At 42.9% G+C, this 17755-nt stretch overlaps 1 protein-coding gene across 1 annotated transcript in view; it reads left to right on the top strand.

Annotated features, from left to right (window-relative positions):
* Positions 1-17755, top strand: part of cdh23 (cadherin-related 23) — a 139491-nt gene that overhangs the window by 20047 nt on the left and 101689 nt on the right. The window contains exons 2-4 of the mRNA XM_076743002.1: positions 2939-3081; positions 3369-3416; positions 3805-3897. Coding sequence (XP_076599117.1) covers positions 2939-3081; positions 3369-3416; positions 3805-3897 — 284 coding nt within the window. The remainder of the gene's footprint in view (positions 1-2938; positions 3082-3368; positions 3417-3804; positions 3898-17755) is intronic.

Here is a 17755-nt window from a genome sequence, read left to right as displayed (position 1 = left end):
CACAGCACAACTTGAGTCATGTACTATAACGTGTATTTTGTTATGTTGCTGTCTTGTAGGATTTCTCTCACTTTTGTAAAAGCCCACAGGAGGACATGCATATCTCTCAATCTACCAGGTCAGCATGACAGGCAAATGTTCAGGTTGAGCTCCCACATGGTTTGTCGCGTTTTGCTCCGATTTGATTGGTCTGCTTTGACCTCGCTGTCTGAATGCAGAAGGAAAATTGGGGAGTCAGTGTTTGCAGAGAGAGTGAGAGGTTCAGGGGACAATGCGGGAGAGAAAGGTGAGGTAGAGAGATGATTCCCCCAGCCCATCGCTCTTGTCATGAGAGCAACGTTGCAGAGTAGAGGAGAAGGGGAGGGCCAATGTTAATGTGCACTGTATCATTCATAACAGTAATACTGGCATCACTTGCTGCTAAATAGCATCATTTGTCAATGAAAGGGCTTGGTGCCACAGTGTTACAGATAAGCACCAGAAGGATACCTACACTATACGCACATACACACACCATACTGTATACTATACTTGTGAGAAATGGTTGTGATTACAGCAATGTTCTTACCAAACCTTGACCCCCAACACTTTGTGTCCTCACTTTAATTCTAATCTAATTCTAATCTTCCCTGAACTCAAAACCTAACACTAAAATTTACCCTTAACCCGACCTAATGGTGAGATTCAGTCATTAACTCCAAATACATCCCAACAGGCAATGAAATGTTAGATTTTCTTCATCTTTCCATTATTTATTTGAGGACACTGAAGTCAAAAAACAAAGTCGCACAAGCCCGTGCAGATGTGAAAGCATGTGCACTGCATTTTCTGTTGGCACTGAAAATGTTGGTCTCACCCTCCTCAAACCATTGTGGATTCTGTTTTGACTTGACCCCAGCCTGAACTTCTGCAGAGTCCAAACCAGATTCAAATCCACGTTTTATAATGGCATTAAAATTTCATGCTGTTGAGGACCATAGCATATTTTTACACTGTGGCCACTGACAGAAATGTTTAACTTGTTCCTTATCTCCATCTTGGAATACAAAGTGAGATCTTCTTGTTTTTCAATACCTAATCGCATCCATTTCACTTTGCCAACGTATGTTACCGAGGGCAAGCTTAAAAACCCATGAATATAATGAAGCACAATCTGAGAAAGTGAAGAGAAGTTAAAGCGAAATCATACATTTAGTGCAGGTCCAAATCTTTATCTTAACATATACATCAGTGATTCAGTAAGATTTGGACATATTCTAGCCTCTAATTCAATACATGTGCCAGTTCTTCATACTTGCTCTTAATCTGAGCAGAGAATCTAACCCATAATCTTATTGGACTGGTCCCAGTTTCCTTCTTTTATCCAGAGAAGGAGTTAATCTTCCACAAGACTGTGACTCTCATACATAGTCTTAGTCTCAAATGATTTGTTATCAGTCATTTGTTATCCTTCACTCGAGCGTACGTCTACCCACATGGAGCAGACAATTCCTCCACAGTCGAGAGGGCTGGGAGAAGGAGAGAAAAAAAAATCCGTTATTATTGATGACTACGAGGTAAAATGCTTAATTTGCACCGTCTTCAACCAAATTATAACTCACATTGAAAGCAGCTGAATTTGCATAAATCTCATTAGACGCAATGAGAGGGGTTCATAAATCGTTATATTAATTAGTCATTTTTGCCACCCTTTCATAGGAAAATGGGGTGTATTAATAAAACGAGAGGGGTGTGTGATTGTGAAGCCTAATTGGTCGTTGTGTTAAGCATTTTGGTGCGCAAGTGACAGGCTTGATTTAGTTTGGCTTCACCTTTATTGTCTGACAGAGTACCTGCAGGGAGGGAGAGAGGATGAGTGTGTGCGTGTGCGTGTGTGTGTGTGTGTGTGTGCGCGCGTGTGTTTGATCTGTTTATTTACTCTCCCATCCATGCACTCATATTCAATACCCTCTTATTTCTGTTTACGGTGAAAGGTGGAGTTGAAGCTTATCCCAGCATGCATTGAGTGAGGTCAGGACCACAGTGCAAACAGAGAAAAATGCTTCCTAAAGTACATCTTTGGACCTCAGTGAGGAAGGTTATTGAGTTTTGGGTTTATTAAAGGAACAAGAGTGAATGAGTGTATTAACTGAGTCGCATTGGTGCTGGAGCGAGTGAAGGTGTTTAGTTGTACGAGTGGTGTAACTTTTTGAGGCCAGCCCCACAGGACTACAGTTCAGCACCATGGACAGCGTCTAATCCTTACTGGAAGTCTTTACTCCTGAATAATGGAAAGCTAAGAGCAACAACATCTGAGTTCTGGGCTGTCAGATTCCACACCAAAGGGTCAGACTTTGGAGATAAATGTAGGTTTTCTTGATTGGATGTACTTGTGAATGTGTGAGCTGTGTGTATGCTCTGTGTGTGACTGTCTGTGTGAACATCACACATATTCATTACCACTGGGGTCCACTGTGTGTGACTGATGTCAGCATACCCTCCCCTTCAGCCTGCCCATGCAGTTTTACCCTGGACAGTAATGGGGTCCTGATGCTGTCCTCCATGCCCCTCAGAACTTCACCCTTGCCCTTCTTGACCTGTCTGTCCAGCATGGTGGAGTACCCGGCCTGATGGCGCTCCACCTCTGGGTTTGATTAGCCAGCCTGTCTGAGCTCTGGTGTCTGTGATGAATGAAGCTTGTGAACCACGGCAGCTCCAATTAAAAACTCTTTGCTCTTCTAGCCTTGCACATGCTAATGCGTTTATGTGTGCTCTGTGTATGTGTGTGTGTGTGTGTGTGTGTGTGTATCTTTATCCTTAACATGAAAATGCAGCTTTCAGATTTTTATTTCTTTGTGAAATTGGTGAAAACATGACCTCATGACCAATTCAAAATCTTGTTACACACCCTGGCGTGTGACCCTGTGGGACTTCTGACCTTTGAATCTCTGCCTGGCAGGTTCATCTGTGGCCCAGCTCAAGGCAACTGATCCTGAGGGGGAACCCCTCCTGTATGGAGTTTCAGGAGAGGAGGCCATGAAGTATTTTTCTGTGAACAAAGACACCGGCGTGGTCTGGCTTCGACAGCAGCTCGACCGCGAGGTACGATCCCCAAACAAACACACATACCGACTAAGTGCTGCACACAGGCTGACACATTACCAAATCAAATGCACTATAGCCATGAAAAGACACTCAGGGCAATTTTGAAAATAGGAGATGGGGTATAAATTATCAAATGATGAAAGAGCAGTGAAAAGTGCAATACTCTTCAGCAAGGAGGGATGGAAAAAGAAAGGTTGTGAGTCGTCTTGTCGTGCTTTTGTACACTCTTCTGCATTGCATGTCCATGCAAAGTTGATGCTGACGTCTGCCTCTGTCTCCACCAGACCAAGTCAGAGATGCAGGTCGAATTCTACGTCAGTGACATTCAAGAGGTAAGAGACAGATTTGCGCTGTGATCACAGTTATGACACCTCCCATCACATGCTGACACCTGGATATAGCCTGACCACATGGCACACAGAGACCCTCTCTCTCAATCTGTCTCCCTTTCAGTCTCCAGCTTTCATTCTCACCCTTATTTCTCCCTTTCTCACATGTAATCATTCTGACACCTGTCTCAACGCAGTTTAGTTGCCGAAACATACTGACGTTCAACCTACTCTCCCCCGCGGGTAATCTATCACACACTTGTCCTGTTTTCTTTCACTCTGAATCTTGGCTTGGTGTGGCTAATGCACATTTTCAGTGACTCCGGCTCTCTGACAAGTAAAGTGTGGAGGTGGCTTTGGAACAGTTTTACCAAGGTGTTTCCTCCCTCAGGTGGTCAAAGACACAGTAAACATCCAGATTGGAGACGTGAATGATAATGCGCCAATCTTCCATGGGCAACCTTACACCGTTCACATCCCAGAGGTAAGGCTGACAGAAAGTCATTTCACTTATTAACTTATTGCAAACAAGGTAGCAGTGACTGAAAAGTTCCACCCTTTTCCTGCAGAAAATTCAGATAACATGAAAAGACATATGAAAATATGTGGACAGTTGTCATCTGATATTTTATTTTCTGAACCTCAAAACATGATGCCAGCAGAAAAAGCTTCCAAAGGGCAGTTTCTTCACAAACACGTACTACAGAGTGTTTTATCCAACAAATGTTTCCGTCTGGAATTTAAGATAAAGGTAAGAAAACATGTATGAAATTCATCGCAGTGTTATGTTTATTGCAACAGTGGTAACTGCATGATGTCCAGATCCAACTTATGGTGATCATCAGCTATTCATAGTGCTTTTCAGTCGCTGCTGCCCTGGAAATAGCTGTGTTTTGCTGCACCTGTGATCTTCCCAAGATTTGAGGAGTTGTCCTCTAGCTCATGTTTAGAGAGTATGCACAGCCTCCTTTTGTAGGGAAGAAAAACACTCACTGCAGTGGAGACCTCAATCTCTTTTCTCCTCTCGCTTCTCTGTCCTCTCCCTGAATCTGCTATATACCTCCCTTCTCAGCTCTCACTTCTTTCCATCTTTCTCCCTCCTCTTTGCCCTCTCCCTCATCTAATCCTTGATAGAAGTAATTGCCAGAGTGGAGTGGAGGACTTCAAACAGGGGCTGAAATCCACACACGCAAACACACACACACACACACACACACACACACACACACACACACACAGCCACATATCTTGTTGTGTTGATATTGAGCACATACCCCTTTCTGAGTCTTCACCAAATCTTCAAAGCCACTGGCTTTTTCTCTCCCCAATCCATAAAGTCAGGCAAATAAATGGGAGAAAGAAGGACTGTTTAGACGAGGCTGTTTAGACCACCCACCAGGGGAAGGTTCTCTCAGGCCAATGTAACCACTGCTCAGTTGTGTGGGACTCACTTATAGTCCACATACAGACTTTCCAAGCTCTGCAAACAATAGGCTTCAGTTTAGCCTCCGGAAAGCCATTAAACAGAGCTCTGTTTGACCCTCAGTCGCTCACATATTGTTCACTCCCTTGCATCACTCGGTGAATTACTGCTTATGCCAGTCCTGCCCTCCTAGTGCAGACAAAATTGAAACTTTTTTTATTTGAGGCAATTGGATGTGATGATAGATCAGATTCCTTAAAACAGACACAGCAGTAAGTCTAATTCACCGGCATTTTGTGCCATTGAAAGTAGCTGAAGCCTGTAACAATGAGACATAAATTAGTCAAAATAGAATAATAATAATTTAATAATAAAGCCCTCAGTCCAGAGAGCTCCTCATTAAAGCCTTCCACCTCTTCCACCTGGAAGTGGGAGTTTTGGGAAACGTGTGTTTCTTCTTCATTGCACCCTGTTTCCCCTTCCTCTGCCCCTTTTTCCACCTTATCTTGTTTTCCCACAACTTTCGTTACCTGCATTTTTATGGCCTCATTACCTCTGAGACCCTAACTGACCTCTAGCGGGCGAAGCAAACATGCTGCGACACCACTCCATCATGCTGTCACTCAGTGGACATGCCAGGTTAGAGTACCATCGGCACTACTAGATAGTGCTGCTGAACTTTCATAGAAAAAGACGTGAAAGGGACGCGGATGTGGAGGATGACAGTAGAAGTAAAGGTAAAAGAGAAGTGATGGCAGAAACACAAAGGCTTCAAATGGTGAGATTTAACACAGGCAAAGTGACACAGAATTCCCAACAGAAGCCAAAAGAAAACAATGCAAAGTGCTTCGGGGTTGTTGAAACAGAAGAATAGTTAGGGAGGGAGGTATAATGAGGTGGGCCTGACGCAGCTCAGCGGTGAGCAGATGAAGCAATGTGAGTGGCAAGGTGAGCAGTGCAGTAGGGAGAGTGTGTGTAAATGTCGTTTTAATTTGTAGAGCCATAAAGAGGGTGAAGGGGAGCAGGTGGGCTGCTAGCATTCCCTCTGTCAGTGCTAATGAGCTGGCCAGATTTACAGCATCCACACGCTCAGACAGCCAGCAGCAGAGACTGGATACAAGGAGCGACCGCGATCACCAGAAATAATGTTTTGATAGAACAGCAGATGGGCCACAACCCAAATCCATTATTGGATGAGATGATGGAGTGAGCTCACAACATACTGAGAAGTGTTTTTCACATTCCCTAAGCGCGACAGGTAGTCCTCTATACAGCAAAGCCTCTGTTGACAAACTCCAAATATTTTGCCAAGTGTGCATCTGTGGAGTACAGAGCTGCCGTCTGAGTGACCGTGGGACCGTCCATGTCTGTCAACCTTCTCCAGAAACACTCACAAACACCTCCCACCAGCTGTGTGACCCTCACACTCCCCCACTGGGAGTCGGTCTCTCTCTCTGTCAGTGCCACTGTGATAATATCAAATGCCAGCACTAACAACTTCTCTAACTGTGCCCAGTGTGTGCCTTCTCCTGCGGTTCCATACGCTGCCCCTGACCACAGACAGTTTTCTCCTGTCACAGGCACTAGTCTGCTTCTCTTTTCTGCCTTAAATGCCTGTTTCTCAGCTGATGGTTTGTCCTTCACACATAAATATGCACAGAACATGTCATCTTCATGCCATTATTGGGTCATACACATTCACCTCACATGTATTTATTCGTAGTTTATAGATATTATCCCCACTTAGTTTCCAATAACCTTAGTAATGTCTAACTTTGTTAAAGTTTGGCTTATTTTTTTTTTGGTTTAGCCCTTCCACTTTTGGGATTTCAGAATTTAAATACCATTTCTTTTTCTTCCTCTTGCTAATACCCACAGTCATCCCTACCTACAGTAGATGTGCAGTGCAGTGGAATCCTGCCTCCGATAACACAGCAATGATGCACACGAGATTGTATAGCCGACTTCAGACGGCCGCAGTAATGCGGCACATGGATGGATTAAATGTATTGGCAAGCAGGCAGACAAGCAAGAGGCTCCAGGTGATAGATATCCAAACTTTATCTGTTTACTGTCTCTCAGGTATGTCAGGCAGGTGAACAAATCCCTCCTCATCCTCTATTTTCTATCAGCCATATCTCAATGTCCCTCTCTAACCTACAGTAAGCTCTGATGAACTAAGGCTGATGTTATAGAACCCATCTGCCCAAGGTGGAAACCTCTCAGGTGAAAGTCAGACATCTGAAGAAGAAAAAGCCCTTCAGTCTGCTTTCTGTATTTGGTTTGTTTTTTAACAGAATTCCTCAGTCGAAGCTGAATCAGAGACCTGAGGTTATTTGTTCCTAAAGCAATTATTTAAGAAACCAACCTTCAGTAAAATGCCCAGAACAGAAATGAGGCTCTAAGGCTCTGTTTTATTCTAATTGTTGATTAATCAGTGACTTCTATAAGTTGTGATAATTGTGTGTTTGGGAAGCAGGTTCCGCTGCTCAAAGGCATTATGATAACAGTTGTGTGGAGGAGAGGAATTCAAACCAGCACCATTTCAGCCCCCAACTTTTGGCTCCTACTTCCTCCAAACAATTTTGAGTTGAATAGCGTGACAGCATTTCACGCACGAAACACACACACACACACACACACACACACACACACACACACACACAAATGCACTCACATTTTAGATAATATTGGCAGAGGGTGTTTGAGAGCTCCTATTACGCCTGTGAATGAGCTGTTTAGTGCTTGATGTGGGCTCTGGCAGCAAAACAGAGGCACCTGTTATTTGATGTGCCCTCTGTCGCTGTCAGGTAGAACATAGATGAATCTGTTATATTCCTTTCTTCTTTGCCTTTGTTCACTTCTGAAAGCTGAAATTCAATCCCTAATCTTTTATCGCCTTCTGCCCTGTACCTTTTTCAGGTGACAGCATCCAAAGGTAATTTGTTTACCAGGTTACAGACAAATATTTCAGCTCTAAAGCAGCACCTTCAGTATGCGGATGACTAATGTCTTTGCAGTTGCTAGGTTCTCTGGTAACTTAAAAGAAATGAGTCTTACTTGTAGTGGAATACATTTATTTTGAAATTACAGTCATAAAATATGTGTGACTTAACTTTCACACACAGAGCATGCACACATGCATTCTTTATTAAGCAACACACACACACACACAAACACCCATGCTGCCGCCTAGAAGTTGGATTTAGCCCATAATGATTTCAGTATCATCGCTCCTGGTCTCTCCTGTAGTGTAATTGAATCTAGTGGTTACTGAGCTGAGTGGTGGCTGGTTGACAGGCGCAGGCCTCAAAGAGAATTCTGCCTGACACTAAGACCCTGAGCCCCGTGGGGAGGGATGGAAGGATTTAGGGAGAACGAGAAAAAAATGGATAAAGTGAGAAGGTTAAATGGGAAGCAGTCAATATTTTACTCACCTCAAGCTCCTTTTTATAACTTTCTCCTACACAGATTCCAAGCGAAAGTTGTGGTTTCTCAAAAACGTATCCTTCCTCTGCTGTTCCTCTGTATCAGATCTGTTATATTGAAGAATGAAATCATGGATACGCTTAAAAAGAAAGTGTTGATACAGTAAACTCTTGGGAGTTTTTTTTTTTTTTTTCCGATCTTTCTCCATCTGTCCATATGATTATGTCTGACAGCACTGATTAGAACACAGCACATGATCATCCTCTACAAACTAATCTAACTCCTACACTAACTCCTGTTTTTTTTATACAGCGCCAATTCGGTACATATGGCCAGTTTATCTACAGACCCAGGATGTTTTACCAGCTGTTTGTTCGCATATTTCATGCAGAAAGAGTCCCCTAATTTCAGTCTGCATTTCACTGATGAGGTTTGTTTAGTGCGTGTCGGGGGGTGTAATTTTCCATGTGCAGATATTCACACTATGCAATCCTGTGTGTGGATGGCGCATTCTTAAAGGAGTGAGTGCAGTCATTCACTTCCATGAACGATGATTCATTTGTAGACTTCAGCAAGCCTTTCAGGGCAAATGGTCGCTTAAGTGAGTTGTCAGAGAGGATGTCGTGCCTGTGGAACCATTTTTACGCACATCCTTTCCAGTCCAGGGGTTAACGGAACAAATACTGCCTGGGCATCACATACGCTGCCACTCGTGAAGGTAAATCACCTCCTCTTCCTCTCTTTATCTTTCTGTCATTTACTTTATCCCGCTGAGCATGAAGAGCACCTTGATTTGCGTTCTACTGAGCGATGGGCGCAGATTTGTCTGTCAAAAAAAGGGAAGGCTCGTGTTTGTGAGTGACCATCGAAAAATGCGTTTCTAAGAGAGAGAGAGAGAGAGAGAGAGAGAGAGATGGGGGGGGGGAAGAGACAGAAGGGAAGTAAGGTGGAAGAACACAAGGAAAGACTGAGTGAGGGGCAAGAATGAAGGGGGAGAGAGAACGCTTGCACTCCCAAAAGCCATTAAAGTTTGATTCACCCACTCCCCGCTCTTTGAATAAATCAACCTGTCGTTCCCTCTTTCCCTTTCTTTCAAGCGCTTGGGTCCCACCCCTCCATCCCCACCCCCACCTTGCTTTTTGGCTCTCCTTCCCTCTAACACTCACTTGGCAGAATTGTGAATTCCAACAAGGCTTTGCTAACATGGAAGACAGTCGTGCATCTTGTCAGTCCCTTCATATGTTGGAGCTGCTCGTGTGTTTGTGTTTAACTTTGCTTGTGTGGGAGAGAGAGAAAGGCAGGGTGCTCGCTCTCGTGGCTCTCTGCGGTGTGAATGATACCACGGTTATGGGAACAATACTCAGCTACAAGTCGTGCCTTCAGCCTCACCAGGGCTCCATTTGGCATTATGCAAATTCCTCAACGATTCCCTCTGTCTTCTGCTGTGTCTCAATATGCACCTCCCTTCCCATTCGTCTGTTTTTTCCCCTCACTGCTCCTCCGACCGTCGCAAGATTTTCCTTAATAGAGCTTTATTGCCTTTCCAATTTGCTCAAATCTGTTTTGGCTGTCACTTCCACAATTGAGGAGGCAGAGAGAGAAGCATTAAAAAAAATGATGCATTATAGAGAAGCATGGAGGAAAGGTGAAAAAGAAACAGTTGCTATCAACAGTTTCCCCTCTTTGTTGTTGGTATTTTTTTTTTATGTGCAGTCCAGTTGGATAAAACCGCAGTATTAGGGCTCATTGTTTTTTCAAGCATGTATAGCGAGAGATACACATGCAAAAGCTTGCTGTAGAGTAAAATCTGATAAACTCCATTCATACCTTTCTCTCACTTCTATAGACAGCGTGCCTGACTTGCAGATAAAGCAACGCTTCTTGTTAAAACGTGAAGTTTCTACAATCACTCCCTTCCTGTTCAGTTTACACCGCAGATCCCAGGTTTTACAGAGCTGTGCTACAGCATACATGACAACCACAACCAACACCCCTCAAACTAATTAAGATGACAAACAGATGTTTAAGCTCCAACCTACAGCCCATCGTTGTGGAATCTCTGCTGTATTTTCAGTTTGTCATTTTTGTCAGTCTGATGGTGTCTGGCGGTGTCTCGTTTGACACTTCCTCTCGCAGAACAAACCAGCCTTCTTAGGGTGGCTTCTCAGCTGAGGGCACAGAGGACGGCGATATCGGTCAGTCTTTCTAACATTATGGCTCTCAGGAAGACATCACAACGACTGGATGTTTTGCCACCTCGAGCCCACACACATACAGAGGAGTCAAAATCAAATGGGGGACGATGGTGTTTACTGAGGCATTCATGCCCCCCAGAGGTTTAACCCTTTGTATTTTCAACAGTTTTTTTTTGAACAGACTTTTCTTCTAGTGTGTCTCTAAACCCAAAATGTTAGCTTTGAATCAGACACACATCTCATGATTTAACAGGCTGATTGCAAAGTGATGCACCCTGCACATTTATGCTCCTCAGGGGCTGAACCAGTTTGATTTAGCACCATCATCATATTTTACATTATGTCAACCAAGGCTAAGACTGGAAAAGCAATTCATCATATTTCATGAATTCACTATATGGTCCAGCACCATAGTGGCTGCAAGCAGGGCTTTCAGCTTTCAGTGTAGTTCTCTGTAGGATTTTCTGACTAGATCTTTGAACAGACAGTACAACGTACGGAGGAATCTTCTTTCATTGCGAGGACTTTGAGATCCTCTTAGTTTCTAGAAGAAGCAGTGAACAAAATATAATGTCTGGGTATTTTCTTATTTTTGACAACATAATGACATTTGATGATTCATGTATTTTTTAGACATAAATAACACTGCAGTGACCTGTCCTGTTACAAAATTGCTTCAAAGCTTTCATTTAAATTGGTCCACATGTGCCTCTTGTTTTCCATCACAACTCTCTATCCTTCTATGGCAGTGTGCAGGTTTTATATCAGCGTTTAGTGTACACATTTTTCAGAGTGAATATTATTCTAATGCTTACAGAAAAACCCAGCAAAGCCAAGCCTGCTTCTGACTGAATAATGAACATTCTTAAACTCTGAATGAGCAGATAATGAGACATTCAGGTACGTGTGGTCCACCATGGTGAAAAAGAAGTATGATGCAGTTCAGCAGTACCCAAAGAACAGAGTGCCCTTCCTCTTGAAGGTCCTGCATTAGCCAAGAGAGCAAATTCATTGCATTCTTAATGAAAAAGAGAAAAAAGTTATTTACAGGAGCACAGCAGAACATGCAAAGATTGTAATTCTGTGATCAACTGCAGGTGTTCGTTCAAGCACTAAAACTATGGACTGCAAGTTATGAGATGAGATTATTTTGTGTTTTAGCCTTCCATTTTATTGGAGACAGAAACATAAGCATTATTTCTCAGTTCTTCCTCTTAAGTCAGCAAAGTCATCTTTCCCTGTAGTCACCGACTTACACTGATAGCAGCAACTGTCACCGAGGTCCCTTCTCATGCAAGTGAAACCTCTTCACCCTCAACCGTCTTCCCCTCCGACTCCTTCTTACCTCCCTTGTGTGGAGTCCCCAACATAAATGCTTTGATGTATAATTGAGTTGTGTGCTCGACTGCTCCTCTCCCACTTTCTCCCACTCTTTTCTCAACCCCCCACCCCTCCCCCCCAAGGACCTGGCTTATGGGAAAGGTAAGTTAAAGGGGAGAGGAGAAAGCAAGCAAGAGAGGAAAGGAAATTGAGACATCGCTTATAAGAGTGGTTTTGGCAGGGGAGAGGCTATTCGATTGTAATACCACTACTTTATAAGAAAAGCGTGAGGCACCTAAGAGCCAATACTAATACAAACCTTAGGCGAAATTTCAGGAGTCGCTACAAATGAATCAATAAAATGCTATTACGAAATGTTGTTGCATGGGCAAAAGGGACTGACACAGTGGAAGACACAGACAGTCCTCAACACTCCTCTTGTTGAGAGCTCTATAACTGTCATAACAGCTCTTTTCAACAAGATGTGAGTTAATTTGACAACGTCACATTCTACTAATTGAGATAAAGTGGGAGATGAAAGGGGAATGCAATGATGGAAATAACAGGTTGGGATATTTGCTTTGATGTAGGAAGTACCAACTGCCATGTAATGATGACTTTGCACAGGAGATGATTATACACATTGCCATTCTGCATTTGAGTCATTAGTGCTGCCAGAGGTTTTTAGAGCTCTATCATCATATGAAAACCAGCTGAAACGTGTAAACCTTTGGTGCCTTTAGCTGTGATAAACTGAAAGTGCAAGTGTTTTTGTCTCGTTCACGTCCATCTTCTTCCGTCATGCAGTATTTTCCTTTGCTTGCTTGCTTGCTTGCTTGTCTGTCTGTCCCCACTCTTCTCTGCTGCAGAGCTACATGAAGTGATTGCAAACGGACCCCAGCAGTGCCTCGTTTTTTCTGCACAGAAACTCAGTCTGTTCAGATCTGTTTGTCTTTCTGTATGTGATGTTCATATTTACTTCACTTTAGGTCATTGTTTCTTATTCATCACTTGCCAGCCTGATGTCAAAACTCTGAACCTCATTTTAAAGCTGTAACTAATGAGTTTCTTGTCCAAGTGTTTGACTTGATGTTGACGTTGTGTCATGAAGTGACACAATCCAGCCTGTGTAGTCAATTTCAGTACAGCACAGAGAGGCAATACGTGCTTTGCTGGCGTAGCAAAATGTTTTCTGTGTTGAAGCATGTCATCATAGTTTATCAGCTGAGGTAATACTATTGATCAGAACAGATGGCTCTTTAAATGCTGTAAAGAAATACTTCCTCAGGAGTAGATTCAAGCGTTTTGGCAGATTGATGTGTGAGTATTGAAATTACACATTTTTATTCTAATTGCTCATAATTTATAGCAGGCTGTTATATCTGCATACCACCTCTCTTTATTCCTCTCTCTCTCCTGCTCAGTTATTGAAAATAAAAAAGCCTGCATGCTAATGCATAACTCAGTGTTCCATGTTATTTTGCCCATCAAACACCCCGTGTCCTATTAGAGTTCCTTTGCTGGTAAGCAGACAGAGGCATATTAATGCTCTGGCCATGTGTAATTTAACCACATACATGCTCACACACACTAGTTGGGAGTAACCATGGCATTCTACAGTACAGGAAATGCATTGGAAATTATAGACACCTTGGGTCGTAGTGCAAGAGCGAGGCAGCCTGGATATATGTACTAAGACGTGTCTGCGATTGCTTGAAGTCTGTGAATTATGCATTCGATGGGAAGCATGTATATTTCTGCCTGTGTGTGTGTGTGTGTGCGCGCGTGTGTGTGTGTGTGTGTGGAGAGACACTTGAGACATTAAGACTCATGGAAGTAGAGCCTCGTCTGCCCTCATGATACTCCATGCCCCAGGCTACAGATAGAAAGAGATGCTGATATAGAGTGCAGTGTACCTATAGGACCAGACTGCAGAACGGAGAGATTCAGGGGTACAGAGTTCACAATGAAGTGAAAACACACAAAAGGCTTTAAAACAAGCACACACAGGGGTACAAGGGGAGAGAGAGAGGAGAGAAAGGCAGTGGCAAAAGGAAAGCAGGATATCTATTGAAAAACAGCAGAGTGCACTGATTCCCATGTGATGTTGCAGAGATGAGATGGCTTCAACAACATCTTGGGCAGCATAGTTTTTTTGAGAATATACTGTACAAAGTGCAGGTTCGCAGTCATCGGCCCCCCAAACACTTGGCGCTGTTACATAAAGAAAAGCCATAGTTAGCAAGGTAAAGGCAGGCCATGTCAAGTCATGTTTGTTTAGATATCATGTTCAAGAAAGAATGGAGGCAGACCATGGGGGGACCACCCAGGAAAACTGAGATGTTACTGTGAACAGCAGTTTGCCAGTCTGTCACAGAGCTAGAACATATAAACAGCATTCAGTCAGTCCTATGGCTCCCAAATAATACTAACCTGCATATCTATGGACTTTGTTGGGGAACTAACCTGTTTCCAGACCCTAGAATCACATCTTTCCATCCAAACAGCAGAAAAAAATGTAAAAGAAAGGCCTGAGATAGAATAGATATAGATGAGATCAACACTGCTGTATACTGTAGGCTGTTGACTTATATTTAAAAAAAAAAGTGGGAATCGTTAAGTCAGCTGACCCCAGCCTCTGCAAATCCTCTGTGCTGATGAGATGGATATTTCTGTCACTACTAACGTGTTATGGAAAAATACCCCAAAACCCCCAAATAGTAAACAACAAATATGAACACAATGTCAGACTAAATAATAAAGTCAGATTCTGTCTTATTAACAGGCAAGGAGAGACCAGAGCACCCTACAAGAAACCCATAGTGACATGGCAAAAATGTGCAAACTCCTCAGCAATACAAAACAAGATGTGTTAGCTAGATGTGTTCAGAGGGGTTGTGTGGATTGTGCAACCGTCTACAAGACAAAAAAAAAAAGAGCAGTATGGTGTCTTGGGATCTGTGGAGTCTGTGTTCTGGGCAAACTGTTCTGGGACGTTGCAGATTACAGTAGTTGAGATGGCAAGGAAAGAGTGCATCAATGACTATCCATGTCAAAGGACAGAAAAGCCTTGATGATACATCTGACAAAATCTGTTTGTCAAACCTCAAAGTACTACCAGGAGTCACATTTTGAGCAGAGATTAGCTGCCTTGGCTAAGGTGACTCGCTTCAAGGGAAATGTCAACCTCTCACAGGTTAATAAAGATATAGTCAACCCCTTTTTCAAGTGTTGGCATCAAACACAAACTGCCCTTCTGGAAGTAACTTTTTGACTCTTATGTTGATTTTGTGTTGCTCAGCCTCTGCTTCCCCTCGACATCTAAATTTCCTCCCACTGCTTCACCTCGTCTCTCCGCTCCATGTTAGTGCCGGGTAATTGCCTGATCAGTGTTTCACTCACTGAATCCAAATCAGACCACTTGTACTGGGGAGTGACTGCAAACATAATCCAGCTGCTCTAAAAAGCCTCTCCACCACTAAAGTTACCAGCCAGTAGTTGATTATGGACCTTTTGTAATGCTGTTCCAGATGTGTTCCTTTACAGGTGATTGCCCTCAGTATGAATAGATTAGATTATGAACATGGGGCAACAAGAGCGTGTGGCGTCTGGCTAATTGAACATCACCAGTTTACATGATGCTCGTGAAGCTGTACAGATCTACGGATGCTGCAGCTGGATCTCTCTGCCTCTTCTGCTGCGCTTGGCCGCATAACTCACATATGCATGCACACGCACAAACACAGGCTGCCCGCATACGCAAACACACACAACGCGTGAACTGGTCCCTGATTCCCCTATGTCTTTAAAAGAAAGTGTGGACTGATTAAAGTCAGAGTTTTATGGGGAACTATGAAAAATATGACTAAATAAATAAATAAATAAAGCAAGAGCGCCTTGCCCCTCTAGGCAACAGACGTTTATATGATAATCAGCTCTACTCTAATTTGCATTTAATTCTATTTTAAAAAATGACTTTTTAAAAAAGAGAAGCAGAGAAGAACAGGAAAAAATATGTATGAGAACAAGATATGTAGGAGGAAAAGCAAACAGGCTTTGTTATCATTTACCTTTCACTGTCTTTCATCAGGTAACTAATTTTCTTTGGTTTATGGCGATGTGATTCTTCTTCTAGTGCCGCCCAGTTCATAGTCAGACCTTTCATTTCCAGTCTATGTTTATTGTATGTTCAGGTTTCAAATGGAAGATTCTGGCTCCTGAAATGATGTGGCACAATCAGCTCAATGTATCCTAGCCTAACCATTAATTGCATGACACCAAACCATAAATTAAGCCACCTGGAAATGTTATTTGAAGGATGCCAGATTACAATGCAAGACCTGTTTGCAGAGGACACACAAACACAACAGCAAAGTTTAATTTTATTCATCGAGTTACTCATGGAATTAACATTAATTTGCGACAGCTGATATTACCTATATTAGCAATGATTAGCACAGGCTTAAAGTTAGATGCTGCCTTCTGAATGTTTGGAGCACTGAGATTTGCTAATAAGCATGTCAGAACTTTAAACAGTTTTCTAATAATTCTTCACAATTACTCACTGTAATTTTTATGTGCATATGTGAGTGAAATGCTTGCACCGCAGGAAGGGCCAGAGCAGTAGTAGTAGTATTGTGCAACTACCCAACGTAAGTGCACAGTATAACATGTCCTTGTCATTATTACCACATCATTTTAGAGACACAATCATGTTTACTTACTGTAAAAAAAAAACAAAACAAAAAAACAAGGCCATCCCTGAGGAGACTGCGTCTCTACGTAGCCTCTGAATGCATTTTTCATTCTGCTTCCATGTTTTTAATCTGCTTTAAAGCCTGTTTCGCTGTTTTGTGTCGTAAATTCTCTGAAAGGAGGTTCCTTCGTGACACCTAAAAGTGAGAGGACGTTGCTCAAGTTCCATCTATCGGTGTGGCTGTGGAGGCTTTAAATTAAGGCTGAAAACAAATTGTTAACTGTATTCTGGATTAAGATGGGTAACTTCCACAACCGCTACGAAGAAGGTGCGTGATTAGTCGACCTGACCTGTCCTTGTACCCTTCCCCTGGGATCAACCCATCTGCCCCTCTCTGTCTCTCTCTGGGCCTGCGGATCCCTGCAGCATGCCGGACCTGATTACCTTTACATTTAAACACACAGTGTCGGCTCTTTGGAGACAGTCCATATGAGCTCTGACCGGGAGGTTGGGGTTCGGCGGTTGGGGGAGAAGACTGATCAGGAGATAAAGACATTATTTGTTTCTCTTCTCTACTGATGAAATGCCCTGTCCACACACACACACACACACACACACACACAGTCATCCTTCTAGTTGTCCTTGTGAGGACCGTTCCGCTGCATTGATTCTCTATCTGCTCACCCCTTACATTAACCGTCACTACTACCCCAAATTTTATAAATCCCAATCGTAACCTATTTCATTCTAAAGGTATTAATTCAAAGTCCAAGCCTTAAGGCCGTTAAGGAAATGAGTACCAGACAAAATGTCCAGTCTTAACAAAAAGTCTGAAACGGAAAGCATAAGAACACATCACATAATAAATGCATGCACTACCACACACACACACACAAATTCATAGGCTGTCCTTGCCTTTTAAAAGTGGCTTCTCTCGCTGGCTGTTGGTGTGGAATCATTTTCTTCGGCTAAGTGCTTCTCCAGAAAATCGCCCATCGCTCAGCCAGGCCACAGAGTGGACAAAGAAGAAAGCAGTGCAGGAGTAAGATGGAATGCAAGGGAGGTTATAATGTGAGACATTTTTTGCCATCAGTTTTTGAACAGTACACAAAGACTTGCTCCATATTATGTGCTGTACTATGTGTTCCTGACCAGTTTAACAGAAATTCATTGGGTACAGGAGGTCAAGTGAATATCCAGGGAAAGGCTAACAGCTGTTAGAGAAGGGAAGGAGAAAATAAATGGCCACTAGGTGAGGGAAGTGCATACAAACAATACT

The sequence above is a fragment of the Chaetodon auriga genome, chromosome 11, assembly GCF_051107435.1.
Source record: "Chaetodon auriga isolate fChaAug3 chromosome 11, fChaAug3.hap1, whole genome shotgun sequence".
Lineage (NCBI taxonomy): Eukaryota > Metazoa > Chordata > Actinopteri > Chaetodontiformes > Chaetodontidae > Chaetodon > Chaetodon auriga.
The sequence above is the reverse complement of the archived record's forward strand: the minus strand, read 5'-3'. Positions and strand labels throughout refer to the sequence as shown.